Source organism: Pipra filicauda, unplaced genomic scaffold, assembly GCF_003945595.2.
Source record: "Pipra filicauda isolate LSUMZ 115617 unplaced genomic scaffold, ASM394559v2 scaffold23_size5868930_pilon, whole genome shotgun sequence".
NCBI lineage: Eukaryota > Metazoa > Chordata > Aves > Passeriformes > Pipridae > Pipra > Pipra filicauda.
This window is the reverse complement of record NW_024104354.1, coordinates 5,384,158-5,409,236: the sequence shown is the minus strand read 5'-3', so window position 1 is coordinate 5,409,236 and position 25,079 is coordinate 5,384,158. Positions and strand designations below refer to the sequence as shown.

General features: G+C 45.3%; 1 protein-coding gene across 2 annotated transcripts; it reads left to right on the top strand.

The window, feature by feature from the left end:
- Nucleotides 1-3,617: 3,617 nt before the first annotated feature.
- On the top strand, nucleotides 3,618-14,942 carry HEY2 (hes related family bHLH transcription factor with YRPW motif 2). 2 transcript variants are annotated; one of them, XM_027752171.2, is made up of 5 exons: nucleotides 3,623-3,840; nucleotides 4,998-5,076; nucleotides 5,184-5,267; nucleotides 7,865-7,946; nucleotides 12,746-14,942. In XM_027752171.2, exons 1-5 carry the CDS (start codon nucleotides 3,758-3,760, stop codon nucleotides 13,423-13,425), a joined length of 1,008 nt encoding a protein of 335 aa, XP_027607972.1. In that variant the 5' UTR covers nucleotides 3,623-3,757; the 3' UTR covers nucleotides 13,426-14,942. The 2 variants fall into 2 exon arrangements, with proteins under 2 accessions (XP_039237712.1, XP_027607972.1); XM_039381778.1 differs by lacking the exon at nucleotides 5,184-5,267 and having other exon boundaries at nucleotides 3,618-3,840.
- Nucleotides 14,943-25,079: the final 10,137 nt, after the last annotated feature.

Sequence of the window (25,079 nt, the reverse complement as noted above, 5' to 3'; positions counted from 1 at the left end):
AAAAACAAAAAAACAAACAAAACAAAAAAAACCCAAACCAAACAAAAACAACAAAACAAAATAAACAAAAACAAACAAACAAAACAAACAAACAAACAACCAACAACAACAAGAAAAACACCAAACCAACCAAACAACAAAACCACAAGAAACCAAACCCGAGGGAGGGAGGGGGAGCTGCCTGACCCCCTCCCGCCGCCCGTCGGCCGCGACAGGAGCCCGGCAGGCCGGGTAGCCTCCGCGGAGCCGCTGCCCGCCCGCTGGCTGGGGCTGCCTCTCCCGGGGAAAAGCTGCTCGGGGAGCGAGGGTCGCCACCCGGCTCTCCCTGCCTGCGGTGCGTGAGAGCGGGGGCTGTTCCGGGGCCTCCAGGCCGGAGGGAGGCGGCGAGTCTGCCCGGCTTTTTCCCTTTGGAGGAAAAAGCACCGGGAAATGAAGAAAGACGGATTTCTCTGAGCTTCAAATGCGTGGCTGCCACCGCTGAGTGCTGCTAGCAGAGCGGGCAATCCTGCCGCAGCAAATGCTCTGCAGGGCCACTGGAAAAAGGGACACGCGAGCCATACACCCGGGGCCAAAGCAAAACAAGAGGCTTCGCCCCGCGACGACGGCTCCCCGAGCGCGGAGAGCCCGCCGCAGCCCCAGCCCCACCCGTGAGTGGTGGTGCTGGTGCTGTCCCGGGGGGCCATGGGGTCCCCACGGAGCCCTTGCCTGCCGCAGAGCACCTGCTGCGGGGGGCAAGCCCGAGACCTGGAGGGGATGCAAAGGCCTGCCTTCCTCGCTGCGTCCTGGGAAAGCCCGTAATTCCTCCTCTAGGGAGCAGGTAGAGCTCTTAAAAAAAATAAAAATTAATGTGGGCAAAATGAAAACAGGAGCTTGACGGAGGAAGGACTTCAGCGAGGCTGCCAGGAGAATTTAGTGGCCAGATCCACGACAAACGACGCTGACATAAACTCTGCTAGGGGAGATAACCATAAGATAGCTCAAGTTTCTGTAGGAGAACAGTACGCGGGACTTGTGCCCCGGGGAAAAAAATATACCATTGAGCAGTAGGAGCTATTTCCAGAGTGAGCAGAAATTACAAATCCAGTGGCACCGACGCGTGACATTAAAGATTTCTGTGCAAAACCCCGAGACAGTGCAGAAATGCACCAACCAACATCCTCGGGTGATTCGCGTGCTTTAGAGGGGATTCAGACGCCCACCCTCGAGCCTGTGGCCCCGTGTTTGTAGGCGCCTCTCGAGCAGCTGCAGCCCAGGCGGGGTAACATGGACTTTAACTCAGACCTACCAATCCTCGTCCCCCTCTGAAAGGCGATGTCTGCGGCCGGGCAGCATCTCCCGGCCGCTCCCGGAGCGCCCAGGAGAAGGGTCCCGGCCGGCGGCGGGAGCGGGCCCGGCTCCCGCAGGTCTCCCGTGTCGTCGCAGCACAGACAACGAAGGGAACTTTAGGGTGGTTTTTTGTTTATTTGGATTTTTTAACAAATATTCTAGAAACCCTTTTTCGAACAGTAAAACTGCTGAGCCTAATCCCAGATTTCTAAAGTATTTGTGCTTCAAATTGCAGTCGGGCGCTGCAGGCTGCTCCTAGTAGTCCACTTTCCCGAAAGGCTCCAGTACTTTTTGGGGTTGTTTGTTCGCGGGGTTTGTTGTTTGGTTGGTTGGGGGGGGGGTTGTTTTTTAATTTGTTTTTGGTTTGGTTTTGGTTTTTTTTTTGTAGTTCAGACCCCATCAAAGGGGCCATTGTGGGGAGTGCGTCCCAAGTTCCCGAGAGCTGTCTTCGCCATTCCCGCGGACGCTCGCTTCTGTTGTGTGTGAGCAGCCGCGGAGCTTTTAGTAACTCTGCAAACGCGGGCATGAAAAGGATGTCCCGGTAGGGCAATGAGGCATGAAATCCCGCTGTTCCTTTACATAGTAGCAACATCCACATGAAAGGGCAAACACCCGACGTGCCACCAAATATAATTGCAGAGATGGCGGATGTTGGCGTAAAAAAGAGCTGGCGCCGGTTTCTCTTTCGCCACGGACCTTTCCCACATGCACACCCGCGAACGAACCAAACCACCTGCACCTTCCGTGCGATTTAACTGAGTGGAAAACTGAGTCATTGGCACTGTTGGCTGCTAAATAGAAGGCAGCTGGGACAAACTTCACCCGCGAGCAGAAGCGGCCTCGGCCCCGCGCCGGGAAGGTACTCGCTCCTTCAGGCCCGCCAAGCTCGCAGCCTGTCCCGAAAGGAAAGCTGAAGCCATTGGCGCCCTCGAACCCTTCTTTCCTCCCTACTCGACTCGCCGATCCTCTCTCCCTCGGGACATAGCAACATCGTGCTGTCGCCGCCTGAAAACCCGGCGCCACGGTGAGGGTCGCGGCTCCACGCCGGCCCGAAGGAGAGGCGACCCCTCGCCACTTTATCATTTTGCGGCGATGCCGCTAATTGCTTCCCGTGTCTCTCCCCGGCAGGTGCTGCCGCAGCGCTCCCCGGAGTCCGGGACGGGCAGCCGCAGCCTTGGGCAGCCAGCTGGGGTGGCGAGGGGGCTGCTGCCGCGACTCGGTGCCTGGTAGGGGTAGGGGCAGGGGCAGCCCGCCCCTCGCCACCCCGCCTGGTCGCTAGCCGCCAAGTTCTCGGGGCTGCTGAGCGGTAGCGGCTCCGTGCGCCCTGAGAGCCAGGATAACGCGGCGGTGTCCGAGCTGGTGCCGAGCCCTCCTCGCCCCGCCCCGGTCTCTCTCGGCCAGCGTCCCGGCAGCAGGGGTGAGAGAAATATGTTCCCAGGAAGGTGGCAAAGGGGACGGAGGGGGGAACAGGCAGAGGGACTGGCACCAAAGTCGAAAGATTACATTTCTGCGGAGAACATACCACTCCGAATGTGTTTTGTCAGGAACCCGGAATTTGAAAACACAAACAAACGGTGTGGGGAAATCCCAAACAAAAGCAAAATAAAACCCTCTTGCTACAGATCCTCCGGTAAGCGAGACGCTAAACTTCCTCCAAGTTGTTCCCAGAAGGGATTATCGCCGTGCTTGGCTCCCGGCCCTGCAAGCGCCCGCTACCCCTCGGCGCACCCGTGGAGCCCAGAGGGACGGGGCGGTCAGGGCCGGGAGCCCGAACGGGCGAGATTTATACCTTTGCCGAGACTGGAAAACTCTCCAACCCGAGCTCATGTGCCCGCTAAGACAACCCACAGCACCCCAAGAGAGCGGTCAGAGCTGCTCGCCACCGCCTGGGGCTCTGGAGTACGGGGCGGGGGGCTGATCCGGTTCCTATCTTAGGGGCCAGGGGGAACAAGGTCTTCCCAAATGCCTGCTGAGACACGGACAGCGGGGCCGCCTCCTGCCTCCCCTCCTCCTCCGACGGCATGGGAGGGCTGGGAGCCTGATAGCGCTTCTTTCTCCCGGAGGGAGAGTTCCGAGGATACCCAGGGCCTCGCGCCGCCCCTTCCCGGCCCTGTGCCGGTGGCATCTCCGCGGCTCCGCTCTCCGCCTGCTGTGATCCGAGGGCGGTCAGGCCCCCGCTGGGCGACCGCTCGCTCCTCCACACGGCTCCGCGCCCCGGCGGTGGGCGGCCCCCTCCCGTCACCCTCGGCAGGGCGGGCCTTGCCGGGGGCGGGCCGTCGGGCTTGAGGCTGTGCCGCGGCGTGGGAAAGCGCCTCAGAGAGGATTTGCTCTGCTGGTGGTGCGGTGCTGTGCTGGAGCCCCCCCCTCCCCCCGGATTTATTTATCTCTGCCCCCGCCCCGGCTAGAAGCTGCGCCGCGCCCTGTGCTCACGATGAAGCGACCTTGCGAGGAAACTACCTCAGACAGCGACATGGACGAGACTATAGACGTGGGGAGTGAGAACAACTACTCGGGGTAAGTGGGGCACCCCTGGGACCGCCGCCTCCGCCGGTGGCACGGGCCGGGGTGCGCCCCGGGATGGGGCAGGGTGGGCGGGAATGCCGGCCACCCCGTCGGGGGAGGTGGTGGCCCCCTGAGGGGAGAGCGGGGTGCTGTTGTGTCCCCCTCGGTTAGCTGGCAGCTCCTTCTTAGCCCACCGAAAATTAGCCCCGCAATCTGACTGCCCGAGCCTCGAAATTACGTGAAGCACTCAAGTAGCTTGTGAGCCGTTCGTTAGCTCCGCTTAATTTGCCATTTTCAATCATCTTTTCCAAAATCGATCCTGAGCAGGCCGAGCAACCTAGGGGAATCGGCGCCAGTGGAAAACGATCTGTGGAAAGTAAGCAGGGATCCACAGCAGTTGAACTTCAGCAAACCCGCCGTGCAAGCCGAGGGCGAGCAGTGGTGTTTGCCCAGGCAGGGCTGGGCTGGGCTTGCTGGGCGCACGGTGAGGGGCTTTAGGGCTGGTCCTGCCAATTTAGAGGCTCACGTACCGGACCTCCGTCTCATGCGCATCAGTAGCCAAATGAGTGTTAAAGGCTAGTGGGTTTTTTTCACTCGCTTATAATAAAATAAAAGCCTTCTCGTACTCGTGGGTAGTATAGGTTTAAAAGTGGATTTTGAATTCTGCTCCCGATGCCGAACGATGCAACAGACCCAGGCTCGGCAATTGGCATCGTACTTGAGCATCTATTGACTTGCATAGCAATAGGCAGGAACGTCAAAACCCAGCAGGCCTGGCAGAGGTTGTGTTATAGTGTACATGCACTTACTACTTCTGTTGGCATTTAGAGATGGTTCACCTGGGTTAGGGCTCGGTTCTTCAGCCTGTACAGGCTTTATAGGCAAAGGGATTTATATGCAAAGAAAATTAAAGCCACTGTGCTGGACGGTGAATTGTCTCCAGGAAAGGACTTCATTTCCAACAGAATGTTCTGTCAATTCAAAATATATGCTGAGGCAGTCAAAACTGAAATATCTCTCTCTTTAAAAATACTGTGCAATAAAAGGAGTGTTTTCTAGGCATTGAAAATGGCATGAGGGGGACTGCACACATAATATGGTGACCTTAGGTGTCTTCAAAGAGTTTTGTCAAGTTGTGCAACACCTGACATACTTTTATTGTTCCACAGGCAAAGTAATAGTTCTGTCATTCGATCAAATTCACCGACGACGACATCTCAGATCATGGCCAGAAAGAAAAGAAGAGGGGTATGTTGCATTTAATTGTTTTCGTATCTGACAATTTGCATGTGTGCTGTGCTTTTGACCTCCAACATTTTTTATAAACTTAATGTGTTTTGTTTTTTTGGGAATAGATTATAGAGAAAAGGCGCCGTGATCGTATAAATAACAGTTTATCAGAGCTGAGGCGGCTTGTGCCAACTGCTTTTGAAAAACAAGTAAGCCCTTTTTTTTTTTTTTTAAATTCTATATCTCATCTGGCAATGCTAGTTCTCTTGTAAAATCTCATTAAAATAATACTGTATGTGTCCTGATCTGGCACAAAGCAGGCATTTCAATGAAATGCTTTGTTGTGGCAAAACTATTAGAAACATAATTCATTATAAGGCTGAGAAACATTTCCATTCTTTGGCTTGTTTTTCCCTTAAGGGTAACTGTGTTCATGTTGCCTCTGTTCTTTCAATGAATTCCAGTAGTGGCTTTGTTGAAAATGTGCTTTACTCCGTATTTTTAAAAAAACTACACAAACACGACATAACTCTCCCAAACCTGTATGTAAATTATCCTTCTGTTTAAATCTTTAAATATAATCTCCTTTGCCCCTACTTTAAGAAACCTTTATTTTTAAATCTTATCATTGCAAACTAATCAGTCCAGTTTCCTTAGAAGGGAACAGACAGTCTGGATTATTCACATTTTAAAATAACTCCTTAGAACCAGAGGTTCTAGGAGGTGGAATAGGCCCATGTTTTGTGGGCTAGTGAAGTCAGTGATATATTCAGACTTTCAGTGAGAAAGTATTGAGCAGGAAAACTGTAAGGATCCAGCTAACTTTGGCCTGACTCTGTGGTCATGAAATTTTAGACCAAAATCTTAGAATATAATCTATTCTTTTAAAAAAAGGCTTTTTGTTTTTGCCAGTAAAATTAATTTTTTTTCAATATCTTGATTTTTATTTTTTGGGCTTTGATTTAATATTTAGTCTTGTTCCTGTTTTTCTGTATGTGTCCGAAGATCTATGGATATGTGCAATTGACACTGTGTTTCAATAAAAAGGAAACATCTGAAAATAGATAACCTGACTTCCTTGTAGCAGTAAAATAAAAAAACCCAGAAAATAAAAATCTGAGAGCAGGACTGGGAAGTGCTGGATGCCAGTGGTAACTACGTGGCAAACACTGCACCGTATTAGGCCTGTTCCATCCCTGGCCTGAACAAAAGCTGGCTAAAACTGAACTTAAGTATTGGTGAGAGCATCACTTGTGTCACCTGCAATATGATTTTAGTAACTGGTAGTTGTCACTGTGCCCTTGCATTGGTACTGGCAAAACAGCGACAGAGATATTTTCAGCTAGATAAACAGGGGCAAGAGACAACAGTTGTTTGTCCCATTTTATTGTTTATTTCTTGAAAACCACAAACATTATAAAACAAGTCCTAGAAGAGCCTTTGGAAATTACCCAGCGCCATGCAGTTTTTAGCTATTAGTCACTCTCGCTGAGACAGCTTGTACTGTGTCTATGGAAAAGATGAAGTCTGAGAAAACTGCAGGATGTAGTTACATGTAAAATGGGGAATTCTGACCAAAAATTAACACGCACACCAACCTTTGTATGACCAAAGCATTGAAAGCAATAAGCAGATTGAAAAAAATGCACTGGTGTAAAAATGAGCACGCACTGTATTTGGATCAGAAAATCCCACCATTTTTCTGCAATATGCCAAGGACAAAGTCATCAGTCCTTTTCCAGCTCCTTGACATTCAGCTCACTGGAGTTTCCAAGCTGGAGGTTTAGTTTCGCTTCCGCCTCCTTCCCTTCCCAAATCACAGCGCTGCTCTCGAGACCATAGCAGAGATGGGTGCTGTGGAGGAGGGTGTAAACCTTCCCTAATTTGCACACGTGCCAGCTGGGTGAAGCTGGCTGAGACAGTGAGGTGGCCCAGATGATAACTAAGAGAAAGAAATTTGCTTGCAGGATGTGATCCACCGATATCCGCAGCTTGTTTTAGCTGATGCCAAGGGATGATCTCTTCCTGGGAAATAACATTTGTGTTGTCTGGGAGTGCTCCAGATATTGAAAGGAATGCTACCAGGCAAAATAGTTTTATTTATATATTAATACTACCTTTTGAATTGTATTTTGTACTTTTTCAGTACCTGTTGTAGCTCTGTGAGCCACCCCTAGTATCAGAAAAGATTTTTATTGACAGAGGAGCTACACCCTTGCTTTTTCCCAGTACTTAGTCCTTACAACTAGGTCTCTCACTAACTTAAAATACTGTGGACTGTGTAGCTGTTTTTTTCAGTTGAGAATAAGAATTAAATATTCAGCAGCCAAATAACGTGCTGAAAAGGAACAGGTGATTAACAGAGGGATAGTGCTGGGTATGTGTCCGCAGGGACATCTACCGGTAATAGCCCAGAAAGTAACGTTGCAGCAGGATCTTCATTGATGACCATACGGACCCGTCTTGTCAGCTCTCCATTTGTGTTTGTCATTAAAAAGAAGTCCAGGAAGTTACGTATTTCTCTCATTTCATAAAGATGTCATCCTACAATACCTTCAAGGCCAGAGCTACACTGCGCTATAGCCCTAATAAAGCAAAATTCTGCTGCTGCTTATGTCACTAGATCGGAGATGGCATTAGTTCTTAGACAAAGTCTGGAAAGCAGATGCTCACGAAAGAAATAAGATGAAAATGTCCTAATGATAGGGGAAATTGAAACCATAAGGCTGAGCTCAGTGGAAAGTATACCAAATTAAAGTTTCTAGTACCCGTAAGCCTTTATTTATATGTTTCTCTTATCTCAAAGGGATCTGCCAAATTAGAAAAAGCGGAAATACTGCAAATGACAGTGGATCATCTGAAGATGCTGCAGGCGACAGGAGGTAAAGGTAAGGAGCCAATGATTTCTTTTTTAATATTTGGGGAAATCTCAGCAAAAAAAAAAGTGCTTTGAGGAGCTGTGATAGGCGTTTCCAGATTAAAGGAGTGGAAATCAATGCTAATGGCAGGATTGAACTCGTGGGAAAGAACTACTGGGACAAAAGAAGCACTTGACCCTGGGCTTGTGTTTGCTTTCATAACACTGTGGGAGTAAAGGCTTCATTCACAGGCAGCCCAGTCAGAGATTTGTTTGGGGTTTCCAAAGAGCACTGAAATCTGCACAGGGAGACAAAACAAATACACAAACACCAAACATAAACAGAAGGTTTGTGGCAACAATTGTATAGCACAAAACCGATGCTAAACCTCATTATCCAGCAGCTATACCGAAGGAAGTGGATGGAGAAGAACTTTATTTTAAAATATTTTCTTTGTTCTGGAAAGACTTTTCAGTGCCAGGTTAGACCGTCTCATTCACCAGAACAAAACCCAGTCTTGCTCTATACAGCTCCAGGTATCTGATAAAGCAGACAGACAGGAGGCTAGCAGTGCTCTCTGCACTCATATTTCTATGCCACGTCTGTGTGTCAGAGGCCTGGGTAGCTCCCTGTTAATGGGTGCTGGTGTGAAACAGTGGCTGCACCGGCTGACCCGCTAGATCAGCCGACTGCCAGGAGTTGAGCGTACCTCGCTTGTGCAAGCTGACAGTCCTGAAGCTGGAGGCCAAATGATTTCAGCCACCCACGAGGTGTTCTGTGTAGTCATGATTTTGGAACTTATTTGGAGCGAAAAACTTGCTGGCGTCCACGTCCCATGTCATCAACTGTGATCATTGTTCAAATTGTGGTAATGAAAACCAGCTGATTCTTCAGTCACCCACTATGCCATATAGGTAAAGGCTAGAAAAGAAACTGCTGCTTCTTTCTTCCTTTTTTTGATTAAAGTTTTTAGCGCATGATTGAATTACTGCTGCTTTCCGTACCTTGCAGCAATTACAAAACTCAACTTAGAACCAGTGCATGCATAACAACAGATGGCTATAGGAAAGCACGTTGAAGGCTGGTGGTCTGTTAATTGTGAAAATTAACACCAAGCTGATGTATGTTTTTTCTACATGATAAGGAGTTTCTTCTAGGAGTCCATTTAAGCTTAAACTTTATGGGTGACTCATTCAGTGAGAGATGAAAGGAATATTATTGCCTACCAGGTAACAGACATGCCTCTGGATTCCTTGGAAAATGTGCAAAATTAAAAAAAGAAATTAATGTATATGTATAGAAAGTCCTTGAGGAAAGCACTATTTAGTTGGTAAAGCTACACACTTGAAAGTTATGAAACACCAGAATTGATCACGCTTGTGCAATCTGGACTTGGATACTCTGTGTGTGTGCGTGAAGGTGCCGTCTCTAATTGCGTGGTAGCGTTCCACAAGCTCCGTCTCACTCAGTGCACAGAGCAAACAGCACTCGTCTGCTGAGGGAAGTGCTGACTGTTTCACTTCATCCTCCCTGTGCGACGTGTGGTTCAGCTATCCCAGCCTGACCCCCACTTCACATGGCACGTTTTTCCTCTGAGGAGCTGAAGCAGCTCCCACCCCTCCAGTGTTGGCAACAACAGCAAGAGGGCCAGGAGGTGAACCCAGTCAGAGGCCTAATTTAACAGGAAGCTTCCTTTCCCTGCTTCTCCACCCAAAAAAAAGTATATGGGGGATTTTTTTATAACTGGGTCAGTTGGCTCAGCTAGTGAGGGTGGGAGCCGTGAGACAGAGAGAGGTGTTGGCGGAGGCCCAGCCTCTGGCTGCTACTAGACAAGCTGGATGCTGTTAGCAGTCCCAGGTTCCGTGGTCTGGTCTCTTCCTTGGTCAGCCACTAGTGCTATGCGTCTTCTGCCCAGGCTAACTCTGGCACACCTGTAGCAGTGCAGGGAAGGATGAAGTGTTGGGGTGCGAGGAGAAGTGATGCAGGCTGATTTCTGCAGCTGCCTCTCACACTATGGTCCATAGTGGATGGCCCATCCATGTAATACCTGATTGCTTCACAAGTACTACAACTTCGTCTTCTCCTTCTGTCCCACAGATAAGAGTAATCTCACTGCATGAATTAAGAAACTGTAAGAAAAAGAGGTTTGAGAATTAGTACTGGGCAAAGTTTAAGCCTGCTTTCCTGCTTACTTAATATTTTACTTTGCAGCTTAAGTAACAGTTTTAAATATAACTTCTTAGGATGTTTTTAAAGTAGATGTGTGGTTTTTTTGAAAGTGTAGTTATTCCCACTTCATAATTCATCTTGTGAACAGAAGTTTTTTGTATCAGCAAAAAGGTCAGTTTCATCATTTTTCCCATGGACAAAAGCAATTATTGCAGGAAGGAGAAATGGGTCCTGATACCCTTATTCTCCCTCGCATTAAGGGCTGGGGAGAATTTCTCATCCTCCTCCTCACGCAGAAAGGAGGACACCCAGGATGGGGAATGCATTGGGCTCGGCAAGTCAGGATGGTGTCCGCCACTCTCAGCACACTGAGCCTGAGGTGGGCATAGTGGAAGGAAACTCAATGTGGCTTCTGACCCCTCTCTGCTTTTCTGAGCTGCCAGGGTGGGCAGGCAGATGTCTCTGAGGACCTGTGCAGACTGCACGTTTCCACCACCCTGACGCGGGTGCGGGCAGTGGTCTCTTGTTCACGTTGAGTTATTATTTTGGCCTAGGGCCAGGGCTTTTTGCTGACAGTGCAAGCATGCACGGGGAGGAGTGATTTGTCAACAGTGAGTTGCTTGCTGAGACCTCAATGTGGTTTTATTGCAGATTCACTGCAAATTTAGCTTGAGTGACTGATATCTGGGTCAGTAGCATGGGTTTGTGTAGCTCAAATGACCTGTGCCCTGTGTGCAGCGCAGATGGGTTACCAGGACAGCTGAAGTAAATCCAAGACTTCTTCCCATTTGCTACAAAACACTGGCATGTAAGTGGTGGTGGAGGATGTTCTTGGGTTTTGGAAGGAAACGAGAAAGAATATTTTTAAGTCCCTCTCAGAGGGGGGAAGCCAGAGAAGGGGAAACCTGGAAAAGATAACCATCAAAATATAATGGAGTCTGGGAGTCCCAGCTCTCATCTACCCTCTGTTTTTGTGTCTCGGCCACCGTAGGAGACTGAAAGGGAGCCAGGATCACCAGGGCTTTGGGATGGCTCGTCACAGAGCCAGCAGCTCAGACTCAGAGGAAGCTGGTGACAGTCACATCCCCCACATCTCCTCCGGTCCAGAAGGAGGGACAGAGGGAGGCTGGGAAGCCCTGGCTTGAGCCGAGTGCTCTCAGGACTCCCAGGCTGGCTGACTTGTGGCCAGAGCTGGGAAGCGGTTTTGGCTCTGCGTCAGCCCCTCTGAAGCCGCTGGAGGTCCTGGAGCCTCCAGCCTGGCTGACTGGCACCCGAGAAGGTACCCTCCTGTCTCCCCACTGCTGGCATGCCTGGTCTTTGTTTCTCAGGATTTCACTCAAACTGAGGCATTTCCACAGATCATTTGGTTGCAGTGGACCTAGCAGGAGAAAAGCTTTGAGAAATTAGTGCTTGCTGACAGGAGTCCTTGGCCCCTCATGCTCGCTGATCTGCTGGCCGAGCCAGAGTTTCTCTCTGGTTCAGATGAGTGAGATGGCCTGCAGCAAAAGTGCCATTGTGATTTGGCAGGAAGGGGTGTATAGTTGGGCATGCAGTGATGGAAACGCTCCTTTCTAGCTTGCAAATTTATAGAAGTGAAAAAAGCCATCTAAGGTGCTAGTGCTTTTCAGAAAGGCAGAGATTATTTCATGACAGAGTACAAGGTATTGCTGCCACGTTCCTCCATAATAAGGGCACTTGATCTTTATATACGGACACACATCATTGTCATGCATACCTAAAAATTCTCATTGAATGCAAGTGGAAAAACACCACGCCAGCTTGGGAGTGAATAGGATATTATTCCCCCAAGGAGACTACATTTAAACTAAAATAGGAAAATTGCAAAAACTGGAATAGGTTTTTTTGGTTGAAGAGCTGCAACTTAAACACAAGATTTTATGCTATACCCTTTTAGAAAGAGCGTATCATTTCATGTGCATTTAATAAGACTTTTGTTTTTTTCAAATGCTTTTTTGTCCTGGGCTTGTGAGGCTCCAGTTGCTGTTTGTTGAAATACCTCATGGGCCATATGACTGTCAGTCTTCCATCTCCAAATTAGCAATGGCATTACATAAAACGTTTTCTCAGTAAAGCTTTTTATTGTGTGTGTGCAGAGTCATCACAAGATGTTTTTAGTTTGTAGTTAAGTAACACCGTATGTCATATTGTCTTAATGACTCTCTGAAGTAGATGGGACCCCGGCAGTTACAACAACTATCTCACAATGTCAAGAACTAGTTTGAAGCATTCGGATGAATGCCAGTGTAGGGAAGAAAAGGCAGGGTAGTACATGCAAGCTCTCTGATCTCCAGCCTGTTTCTTTGTGTGGATAAGCATCTCATTCACACATACAGGATCAACACTGCACTGCTGCAGCTTGCCGAGGAATTTCAGGAAAGGCGTCATGTATCTTTTTAAGTGTCCTTAGTTCTTTTCATGTGTATATTGTCTGCATAAACAACTGCAGCCTATTGCATTACAGGGATGGTGACAGAGATCGTTTACAGATCAGAGAACCAACTTCTCATATTCCACATCTTAACCCATAAATGGCAAATGGGTGATGGGGCAGCTGAGCCAGGACTGGCTGGGCTGTTTCACCTAATATTGGCTGGGAAGCCAGCTCCACACTCAACACGTCTTTTGCCCTCCCCTTGCAGGTTATTTTGATGCTCATTCCCTGGCCATGGATTTCATGAGCATCGGCTTCCGAGAGTGCTTGACAGAAGTCGCAAGGTACTTGACTTCAGTGGAAGGTCTCGACACATCTGACCCCCTGCGTGTTAGACTCGTGTCTCACCTGAGCACCTGTGCATCTCAGAGGGAAGCTGCTGCCATGACCTCCTCCATGGCCCACCACCACCACCCCTTGCATCCTCACCACTGGGCAGCTGCCTTTCACCACCTCCCAGCCGCTTTGCTGCAGCCAAATGGACTCCACGCCTCCGATGCCGCCCCGTGCAGACTCTCCTCAGATGTGCCCCCCCATGGTTCCGCCCTGCTCACGGCCACCTTCGCCCACACCGATGCCGCCCTCAGAGTTCCCTCCGCTGGCAGCATTGCTCCCTGTGTCCCTCCTCTCTCTACCTCCCTCTTGTCCCTCTCAGCTACTGTTCATGCTGCAGCAGCAGCAGCTACAGCTGCTGCCCAGAGCTTCCCCCTCTCCTTCACTGGCACCTTCCCCATGCTTCCCCCCAGCGCGGCTGCCGCTGCCGTAGCTGCGGCAACAGCCATCACCCCTCCGTTGGCTGTATCAGCCGCTGCCAGCCCCCAGCAGGCCGGCAGTGGAGGCAGCACAAAATCGTACCGACCCTGGGGGACTGAAGTTGGAGCATTTTAAGTCCCCCCCTCTGTCCTCCCAGTCCAGCTCCCTCCTCTCCCTCAGCACACGCACATGTGCTCAACCCACGTGCCCACACACACACCCCCACACATGGGCCTCTGGGACTTGGTGTGTCCTTCCTGCTCAGGATGCCCGGGTGGCCGCCTTCACCCAAAGGGCCTGAGAGGTGCCGGCAAGTCCACTGAAGAATGGCACAGTTATCTTCCTCACTGGGGTGCTGGAGAGGTCATGCACCTTGAGGGACCAGCAATGGCTTTCATAACAGTGTGACCATATCGGCACGTAGAGGTTTCCTGTGAAATACTTAGGAATATGTAGACATTAGAACTAATAATTCTCCAGCTATGCATCCTTGTTTGGCAGAGAGTGAGGGATTGTATCTACCAGGTCTACTCAGGCTAGAAAAAGAGTTTAAGTTTCATAAGTGCCTGACATTGAAAAAATAATAAATAAATATATGTATGTGTGTGTGTTCTGCTAAAAGAAATAACATTGCACAGGTATAGAAATGGTATGGGGGACAGGCAAAATTCTGCGTTCAACTTCAGAACTCAGATACATTTCCAGGGCAGAGCGTGCTCTTGAAGGGGAGAAGGCTTTTTAGCCAAAAGATTGCCCAGGAAGAACGTTCAATTCGACAGGCCTAGTTGTCACTTCCTTAGTTCACTTTCTTTGTACAGACTTGCTAAATTGTGACGTCTAGCATAGCACTGGCAAAAGCAATTATCTTATCAGTGCTGGGATTAATAAACGTTTCAGCGCTGCCTGTGAGCCCTGAGGCACCCATTTTTATGGCTTAAACATGGTGCTAGCTCTATCTGCACAAACAGTGAATTTGTCATGCACCCAGAAGTAACCACCTATTTAAAGCGTGCACACTTGGATACAGTTGATTCATGCCAATACAAGAGACTCAGTGTTATAAGAGTTCAATTTAACTTATTTAGCTGTATTTGGACATTTACTTTTAGCTGATTCCGTGTAAGATCCCTCTCCTTTTCACTATCAGTTTCTGGGAGAATGATCACTCTGGGTATGAATGAAGTTATGGTAGGGACAATTTTTAAATTGGCTATTAACATGCCAACATTGTAATGTGGGTTTGATTCCAAACCAAAATGAATGTATTAAATCGATATAAATTATTTTGTCAATACCCAGATAACTAGTGCTGCATAAAATGGTTTGCTTTCATTTTCTATTACAGTGACTTAAAATAACATAAGTATTTTAATACATCCAGTCAAGAAGTAGAGATTTTATGTAAAAAAAAAATAATAAAAATAAAGCACAGCATGTATTATTATGCACTTGATTTCTCTGCTGTGTGGAGAAAGCAATAAGCATTGAGAATGTTAAACATTATGCAAAATATACTTTAAAATATTTGTTTTAAAAATACTGTACCTACTCGGTCTTTTATGCATTACCTTGTTAACCTTTTTCTATGCAAAAGTCTTTACATATCACTAATTAAACGAAGTCCTTTTTGACTGCGTTTTATGGATGATTTGTTGCAGTTTTTGTTTGTTTTTGAGGAATACTCGTGGACTCACAATTGTTTTCTGCCACTGGTAACAAGCCTGTTGGCTGCTCTGTACTCTTCTGCTCCCCTTGTTCAGCCAGGAAGCCTGTCTCATTCAGTGTGCACTGGAATAGGCAGGAAAAGGCAGCGGTAAAACAGCACTGGTTTTCAGGCTTGTAAACTGGTTCTGCATTGACAGTGTGCTTAATGATGCAAACCTATCTGTCCATCCTGGAGAGCCCCAAAAATCATTGCGGTTTTTAGGTTCAGCTTTCCTTCAGATCCACACTAAGGGTTTAGAAGGCAAAAAGTTTAATTGACATCATTAAATACACAGAATGAGAGGACGTGGTTTTTACCTCCAGTTTCGATCTTCTAATTTGCCAGTTCTCACTGAGGCAAGGGTTTGTTATTGCTTCATCTGAGACCTGCAAAGTCCCTCTATGGAAGGTGTGTAAAGCTCTGTTTAAAGGTATGAGCATGAAGTCTTACATGTCTGAATGCCCAAGTTACAGCTGACAAGACTGCGGCACAGAAGAAGGGTGATAACCCTACAGTCAGACAGATATTTCACCTGTGATCAAAAGCCTCAGCAGCCTCAGCTTGGTGGCTCACTCCCTATGATCCGTTTCTCCCAAATGTTAAACCTGGAACTGATCCCTGCCTGAATCAGCTGATGTCCAGCACCTAGGTGAGGAGGGGTTGTGATTCTTCTGAACAGCATTCTGTCCCATGGAAAAAATGGACAAAAGAGGGGAAAGAAGCCTTGCAATCCCTGCACTGTAAATCAACCTTGATATTCTTTGAAGTATTGTATGGAGAGGAATATGACATTTTTCTGATTAAGGACAGTAATGCTGTACTTCTGTGCTGCCATTTTTAGCAGCATACAGTTCAGGTACCATTCACTGTATATGTATGTAGTTTCAAGAAAAAAGATGACATTGATGAACTGGCAGGTATATAAAAAGTGGGGGTTACATGAAAAAGAGCAGGTTGCAGTCCTCCTTGACTTTAAGATGTTAACTATTAACCTGCCTTCTAAGAGCCTGGTAGGAGGTCTCCAATTCATGTATCGTTAAAAAATTGGCACCCACTGACTCGGTTCCCTCTAAGGCCTTCAATCTAATTGATGTGCCCCAAAACATTATAATTTGTTTCCCCAAATGCAATATTCTGCCTCATTCTAAATAAAAAGAGAAAAGTCAGTTTGAAAAAATATTTCTGAGACACTGATTAGATGAAAGCGTAGTTATTTTAACATCCTGAAACAATACACCACAGATGGATTTGCTGCAGCCTGTTGGTGCTTATCCTATTTTCACTCACAAAACAGGCCAGACCCATGGATGATGAGTTGCTAATGTTTCCTCTATTTCTTATTGTGTTCCTTTTGGTCTCCTCTATTGCTTGTTGTGTTCTCTTTTGTTTTGGTTTGGTTTCTTTTAATTCAATCACCTAGAGAGGCCGGGACACGAAGCAGGAGCTCATCCTTCATGCCTGTTCATTCCTAGCCTGTTGGGAACCTCTCTGAGAGTGGATGAAGATTTCCCAAGTGAGAAATTAATGGAGAGATATATTTCACATGTGCTGTTGGAAAGACATCAGAGGGTAATAGCTTCTGATGGCTTTGGTGCTAACAGGTGATGGTTGTGCTAACTGGTCAGAGCTGAAGAAGTCTATGCAGTTTTTAAAACAGAGCAAGGGAAAGCTGTTTACTTGGCATAACTAAGATCCAACAGATAGGACTCGTGGCTGTGCATATGCAACCTTACTTCAGCATTTTTCTATCTTTATTATGCATTCAGTGATAACTGGACCTGAATGAAGAATAAAGTTTTTAATTTATATAATTTAGGACATAATCATAGCACATAGCACAGGAAGGCAAATCAGGCTGCTTGTTCAACAGTAAGCAGTTGGCTTTGACTAACTTTTCAATGGGTGGGTTTGCAACCTAAATTCCAGTTATCAAGAGGATCAAAGCAGGTTATGCGATTTCCTAGAATGTTTTTCTTAAGAGGAAAAAAACTAAAAACCAATTCTGTCACTCAGCATTAGCAGGCTCGAAACCTTAGCCCTCAGCAATGCAAATAAAAAGCACTTAGGCTGCTGAGAGAAGATTATTATCCTAGAGAGAAGACAGGCAATTGAGAAGCGGTGCTGCCTGTCCTCCCTTTGCTCTGATTGCAAGTGGAGGAAATCCGGCATTAGGTGTTGCCCAGAAGAAAAACCAGCTACTGTGGCTGAGTGTTGAATGCATATATTCAAAGTAGAATAATCATCTCATGGTTGTGACTACATCTGCCTGAACGACCGCCAGGAGGTGCCAGTTCATGCTGCTGCCTCCTTAGTGTGAGCTTTCAAAATGTTTGTTTGCAGCTATTTTGGAGGACGACACTTTAATCAGGATGTCGTGAGATAAACCTGGGACATGGATATTGGCAAATTCTTAGGGCTATTGTAAATGAGGAATTTCTTCTTTACAACAGGAAAAGGTCACAAGCATTTTTTAATCAGAAGATACAATATCAGAAAATCTACTGAAGTGTGGACTGTTACCAGCTTTGTAGTCACAAACCTCATTAGTCATCTGCTTCTACAGGCACAGATAGCCTGAGATCACACAAATGAGGACCTGAGTGATTGAACAGTCATTGGTAGTTTTGCCCAACTTCGAGAAAAGATGAAGGAATTGGTATAGCTTTGTTTGCAAGCCTCATTTTTGTGAGGTCATTGCGTGAACCTGAGTTAATTTTACTCAGCAGTGAACTTTTTATTTGTGCTCTGTTTCTCTGCTTCATCTTTTTACTCAGCAAGTACTTGCTGTTTGGAAGCTAATGTGTAAAAACCTCAAAGGGATGATTGCAGCAACACATCCCACCATAACAAGAAATGATAAGCAGAGGAGCACCAGGCAGGTGCTAGAAATGCTGGAATCTTCACTTGAGGGTAAACTAAACCTTTCCTGATTTCTAAATGAAACAATATTTTGACGTATCTGAAAATACGTGGGATTTTTTTTGTTTTGTTTTTTTTTCCTGGTAATTGCTACTACTGGAAGTTGTAAAGTGCTATTAATGTGTAAATACAATCACTCAGCATTTAGTTGCCTAAATGTTTGCTATGTCCTAAGCTGGGCTTCAACCTCTGGAAGGTGCAGGTCTCCTTTGTGTCTTGTGTCACCTCTGCCTCTGTGCAGATGCCTGGGAAACCCAAGTTGCTTAAGTGGCACTAAATGTGTGTGGCCAGGCAACTGAATTTCTCCCTATCTTGCATAATCTCTGGAGATGTGATGTAATTTTTTCAAAGAATCAGATTCCTCACCAGAAGAAACAACAGAACAATATCAAAATCATTTGGTGATAATGTGTTGTCATCATCTATCAATCCTTTAAAACTAAGACCACTCAACACTTCATTCAACACTAATTTCAGAAGTTCTCTTAATGGTCTGACTGCAGCAGTGGTGGTGATTATAAGATGATACCAATATAATTTATTTTTAAGGGGTATTTTTCTCCATTCATGGTGGCAAGGCGAAGCTGGGACACATGAATTGGTGTCATATCCTAGATAATCAAATATCAGAAGCAAAAGGAAATTATTATGGGAAATAAAATGAAGTATGTCTGGGCGATTACTTTCATGGTCTGGAGAGGCAGACTCTTTCTTTACAGATAAAACTGCCAATATTGAATTCGAGTAAAGCTAAATGTTTTAGACAATGTTTATCTGAAGAGTGCTATTACTTATTCTACAGGAAAGTCCTTCTGAGGTGTTGACTTGATTTTGCTTTCTGCCCAGTCCATATTTGGCATTTTTCTCTTCTACAAAGGAAAGTCTTCACGATGAAAAAATACCTTGATACAACACTGAAATTGTGATTGCTAGGAAATTTCGAACGCTGCCAGTGTCTTCATGTGTGTTACACTGCAAGAGCTCTGCACACAGTGCTGCAGAAAACAGTGTCTCAATAGAAGGTCAATGAAAAGTGTTTTACTTGTAAAGAATACCCATACATATTACTGTGTGGTAAGTGAAAATCTAACAAATGACTACGAGGCAATACAGAAACCTAAGAAGACAATATAATAATTACTTGAAGGCCTATACTTTTTCTCCCCCTTTGTTTTGATTTAACTCAGAATGCCGTATTTTTTATATATATTTCAGACAGACAAGTAACTTTAATTTTCTTTAGGAGAAGGACTCTCTCCCTTGAGTAGTTTAAAAGAAAAGTTATGCATTCAAGGTACATTTTTGCAACTTGATTAAAAAGATGAGGTATGTTGTGTTGATTGTTCACATAGTTTTTAATGTCACTTGCCAGCACAACTCTTGACTTTAATATATAAAACCTAAAATAAGATAACATTGTTTTTCTCCTCCCCTCCTCTTTCTTTGTGGCTTTCTAAATGTATTTTGGTGGAGGAGAAGGGAGTTTCTTTTGCTTGGCTTTTCTGGGGTTTGTTTTCCTGAAGAGGCACCAGGGTGGCAAGGGGGAGTGGCAGCTGGGATGCTGCCTCCTTGGGCAGCAAGAGCATCTCCTTCCCTCTGGGTAGGCAAAGCTGCTTCCTCTCCTTTTCCTTCCCCTGCCCTCTTTTTGGGTAGCCATCCCACCAGGTGTCTCCCTCCCTCCTTTCCCAACATGAAGGAGATGCAACCTCAGTGAAAGGTCCCTGCCAGGCAGCCATCCCAGCAGCAGCCGGTGGCAAGGACCAGCTGCCAGCCTGTGATTTCATCAGGCTGTCCTAGTCCCCCTCGCCACACTTTTTGTCATTTTGTTGATCATAAAAACTGAAGTGAATGTTTTTTGATAATTATCTCAGACCTTCAGCCTCAATCTGCTGTTACCAATGGCTGTTTCCTTCCCTGCTCATGTTATCAGGAGTCTGATACCTGCCCGCTACAATGACTTTGACCCTTCATTTTATTATTGGATTTAGTGGATAAAAATGCTACAAACAGCATTCTCAAAACAAAACAAATAAAACCATTTCTTGGTACTGCTGGAAACTGACCTGCATATGCTGCTCTGTCCTCCTTCAAGGTCTGCTAAACTGACAAACAAGATTCCCATTAGTAAATCACTGTTGGATCATTAAACCTTTTTAAGGCAGTGTGTGCCTTACCAAGCGAATGAGGATTACGACACAGCAGTGGCTGCTGCCCACCGACAATCATGGGAACCAACCTCAGTAATAAATCCATTAATTATCTGGCTCACTTTGACCGGTTCTCACGCCAGAGCCGCTCCTTTGATGTGACCGTCAAACCCCAAGGATGCCCAATAGCAGTAGCCACCAACAAAACAAAAGAGAAGTAATAATTCAATACAAATGTGTAAAACCTGCTTGCTCGTATGCGCAGCTTTTGCAGTGAGGTACTTCTGTCCCTGTGGACCAAATTGGAGACAAAAAAAATGGGAAATGAAGCCCTTTTTTTACTGTATATAACCTTTTAAGGGAAAAAGAGCTAGAAATGTTAGAGAGATATTTTTTAGCTATTGTTAACATGCATGACTTTTTCAGCAATGGAAATTCCCTGTTGCTTTTCAAAATCAGTCTTACAGTTCATCAATATGCACTTAGGACTTGTCCTGCAGATGGACTAAGGATGTCCTTCTGAGGGACACAGAGGAACTATTCCTCTTCATTGTGATTATTTGTATAAACAAAATTATTTACACTTTCAATCCTGCAAGACCAAAACTTTAGAGGATGCATTCTTATTTGTCTGATCTTTAAAAATGTTGGGGGTCCAGCTACTTTTGAGTGTTTAAATACATCAGAAATACAACTGTTTGTTATCCTGCTTCTTGGCTACCCACCTGTAAAGTTGGAATAGTGTTATTTAATTCTTGTCCTTGATCTTGTCTAATTAGACTTTAGACTCCAGGGGAAAGATTGTCTCCTAACTCATCATCATCTTGTGAGCACCTGAGTTTCTGGCCCTTACCATAAGCCTCTGGTTAATAGAATATAGTAGCTCTCCTGGAGCCCAGATGATAGTGAGGGAGACAAATTTCTGATGGCATAAGGGATGACACGGAAGAAAATCCCCTCTAAATTGTATGACCAGAAGAGAAGCAGAACTTATTAAATTACTTTTAATTGTTCTATTTTTTACTCTTCAAGGAGGATCAGCAAACCATAATAAACACTAGGTACAAAAGATTTTAAGATACTTGGTTTTCAGGAGCACTATAATATTTGTAAATATATCAATATGATGGGAATGAATAAGCAGAGGACGCTGCTTCTGTGTATTGCTATGCTGAGCTGTCCTGGGGAAATTGTTGCCTCATGCCTGGGGTGGGGTGACTCTTGCCTGCCTGTAGGCAAACAGCTGCCTGCTCCTGCTGCCTGCAGTGTGTTTGCCTCATGCTGCTGAGAGTTATGTACTACAAATAGCCCATCAACAGAGTTCAGTCACCAAGAAAGCAGACATGTAGGGGGTGATGGGCACCTGTCCTAAACTTCTGTGTTTCTGAAGAAGTGTGTCAGCACAGCATGCCACAGGGAGCTGTTGCATTTTACCCGCATCCACAGCCAGAACCACCAGCCACCTGTCACTCCTTTCTCACCAAAGACAGACTTGGGAAGATAATGGTGGTAAGCCCAAGGGTGAGCACTTCAGAAACAGGTTTGGCACACACACAGAGGCTGCCTGTGAGCCTTGTAGCAGGGGAGTCATGGTGATAGGAGTTTACGAGCTCATGTTCATCCTCTCACGTGCTTCACGCTCAGCTTCAGCCTGGTTGCTTAAGGGGAGATGGGTGCATCTCCCCTTAAGATGGTAAGAGGGACGAAAGCCACCCAGCAGGCTACAATAAGAAACTCCATTTCAATTGACCCAAGGCCATAGTCCAAACAAATCTGAAATTGAGACTTACTACCGGGCTTGGGGTGGAGAATGAACAAACTGAAGATTAGATATTGCAAAACTTCACCCTAATAGAATTACACAGGTAGTCATCTGAATAGAAAGGAAAATCATTCCTGTTTTTTCATTTATTTTGCTAGAACTTTTGCGCAGATCTGCAGCTTACAAAATACCAATTATGCCATTTCTAGTAATCAGAGTTGTCATTTATGTAAAAAAATCCCTTGCAAAGGATGCAGGACCAGTTTGGGTGCAGAGCCGCTCCATGGCAGAGCTGCAGAAGGCACTCTGCTATGGCCATGCTCCATCAGCCCAGCCACCTTGTCCTTGTCTGGGTCACTGCTATCCCCTGTTACATGCAGCAGACAGCACCACCAGCCAGACCATGTGTTGTAATAGCAATTTATAGTCTGTTATTATTTTCCTGCTTTGGGGGGAAACTGGCACTTCCCAGCTATGTTTTCCTGCCAGCAAGACAAAAATTAGGCACAGCATAATAATGTTGTCAGTATAGTTTACTAAAATGTGATTAATCAAAAGAGCATATAGGAAACAAAGCATGGAAAGGCAGAAGGTAATGATTGACTGTAGCCACAAGGCAGTATAAAAAGGGTCTAGAAAACAGATTTCCAGCATGCAAAAGTTCAGACTTTGAAAAGGATCAGAGCTTTCATAATTTCATGATCAGACCACTTCTTAATAGGATATGGCAATTGCTCCCGTTAAAGGACTTGCTGGAAAATGGTCCTTGGATAACATTATGCAGATCTGTGAGTGGTAATTAAATCTGCACTGGACTTCTGTTAACATTACCTTAAATAAAATACCTTGGTTAGGATAAAATAATTTCTCTTAAAATAGGATTAAGAGTAAATTTCCAAACTATAGTTCTGAAGGGACAGTCCTAGGAGGATGTGAAATGAGGTTATGTTTTTATCTTACTGTCCAGAAGGTGTTTCATATTGAATCTGTAGCTAGGGAAGAGATTTACAGTTATATTTTAATACAGCAATATTTTACAGAAAGAATCTTGAGATAGATAATAGGATGGGGGAAAAGTCTGGAGAAGGGATTGTGTGCCTGAAAGCTTCTTTTAGGGTTGTTTTTTTTCTTCTACCTTCAGCAGTTTAATAAACACTTTGCCTTTTTTGTGTCATTTGACTGCCATGGTGAAAATAGCACTAATTCATAGCACAGACTGCTCCCATGGCTCACCATCCTTGTGAATCCATGCAGAAGGGAATGAAAGCAGACCTTGCCTGGGATGAAAGCAGCCAATGCCCTGGGATCCTGACCTGGGATGCAGAAATTCTTCTTCTCTTCTTTGCCTTGGCACAAACTTTCCGCATGATCTTCAGTTCAAAATCTACAGGTGAAAAGCAGGGATGCTGCTGGTCCCCAAAAGAGCAGCTGTGAGGGTGAACACATCCAGGGACACGTGGTTCTTTGTCACTCTGGTAATGGTATGTATCATTAATGTATTAATGCCACAGATAGGAGGAGGTTTTAGAGTCCAAGTCGTACTCCTGATAATACTGTGTGGCTTTTCTTTTTTCTTTTTCTTTGTTTTTTTTTTTAAATGTCATGTTAAGACAGCTTGTAAAGTTTCCATGTACAACTTCTGAACTAGGCTGCATATAATTTGCCTTAATAACAACCTCATTTGTGCATGAAGTTGGCTTATCAGCAAATACGAAGCCTTCATTACTTGTTGGAATGAACGGGCACAATGTTAACCTATGGAATTGAATCTGAAACCTCCAGAGCAGGGACCGCTCTGGGAGCCGTGCGTGGGGGCAGACATAGGACCGGGCTGCCACCTCGTGGCGTGTTCCAACGATATTTTTATCAATAGGCAGAGGCTCGTTGCCTTGCAGAGGACACCACAAAGTTGTACTTGTCTATGTCCACAATAAAACAAAAAAAAAGGCCATAAGCAGCCACCAGAATGTCCTGGGAACAGAATAAATTTAATGACTGCATGACTGTTCGCCCTTCAGATAGAAGTGAAACATGAGGGCAAGTAGAAAATATGCCTATTTAAAAAAAGGGAGATGTTCCATTTTCCAAAGAGTTGCCAGTTGTAAAAGTCATGCAAAATTTTATGTTCACTCCCAGCCAAGCTACTTCATATAAGATTGGAAAAAATCTTAAGAAGTGGAATTAATGTAGGGCTATAACCTAAGGGAGGTAGCCACAAAAAAAAGTTGACTCAGCTGGTAGTTTAAATTGATCTACTGTTAAGATATTGTCTTCCTTACTATTCTTATTTCTTCTGCAGTGCATTCCCATCAGCCTTTGCTGTGAGATGAAAAGCACTTGGTCACACTTTTGAGGAAGAAGAGAAATGAAAGTAAAAGTACTTGTGAGCTAGTATTTCAAAATCTATCCAGTTAAAAGCAAATTCAGCTACACTTTCAAAATGTGATATTAATAATCTTATATTTGTTTACAATATCTCTGTTCTAGACTGATCACTTTTGTAATGTGCTTTTGATTGCACTGTAAAACTGCCTGCCTTTTCTGGGGTTTCAGCATGCCAGCATCATGACTTATTTTTTACTTTAAACAAAAATATCAACAAAGACTCTAGGAAGGATGGTTCTTCCACCTGTTAAAAACAAGTACTCTGTTCTTTTCCTCCGTCACATTAATCTAAGGTCCAGGAAACAGGGAATCAGAAACTGCTGTAACTGTTCAACACACGCTGAAGGTGAACACTGATTCTGGAGTCATTTCACCCCAAATCAGGATACCTTTAATCACAATGGGACATGAACAGGACAGGAAGGACACCAGCAAGAGGACTGTTCTTACTCCTTGCCAGGTGGATATTTGCCATCTGAACAAGGGAAAATTTCAGGTCTGTCATTGGACTGAAAACAGATTGGGAAGGCCATTAGATAGTTTCTTCAGAGACTATGCTAGTATTCCTAACAAAATATCGAAAACTACTCTTTCTTTGTGTGCAAGAGGTAGTGTGGTGGCTTTTCCATGTTTCTAAAATCTTATACATGATTATCCTTTCTCAGGTGACTCTTAAGGTGCTAAAAGTGTGCAAATGTCCTACTACAAAATGAGTTAAAACCAAAGGAGATGCTTTTTTTGTTCCTATTCTGTAAACCCATACATATACCTTTCCTTGGAAGCTAGTCAACACCTGTAATTCATTTTAGCTGCTTCTAAAACAATGCATCATTTTTTGAGGTAGAAACTAGAGACTTCTTCCACCAACTTG

Excerpts from the sequence above, each read along its gene's own strand:
- HEY2 (XM_027752171.2), top strand. The coding sequence starts at position 3,758 with ATGAAGCGACCTTGCGAGGAAACTACCTCAGACAGCGACATGGACGAG. Across the intron at positions 3,841-4,997 it reads AGTGAGAACAACTACTCGGG|GCAAAGTAATAGTTCTGTCA; the intron begins GTAAGTGGGGCA and ends ATTGTTCCACAG. Across the intron at positions 5,077-5,183 it reads CCAGAAAGAAAAGAAGAGGG|ATTATAGAGAAAAGGCGCCG; the intron begins GTATGTTGCATT and ends TTTTGGGAATAG.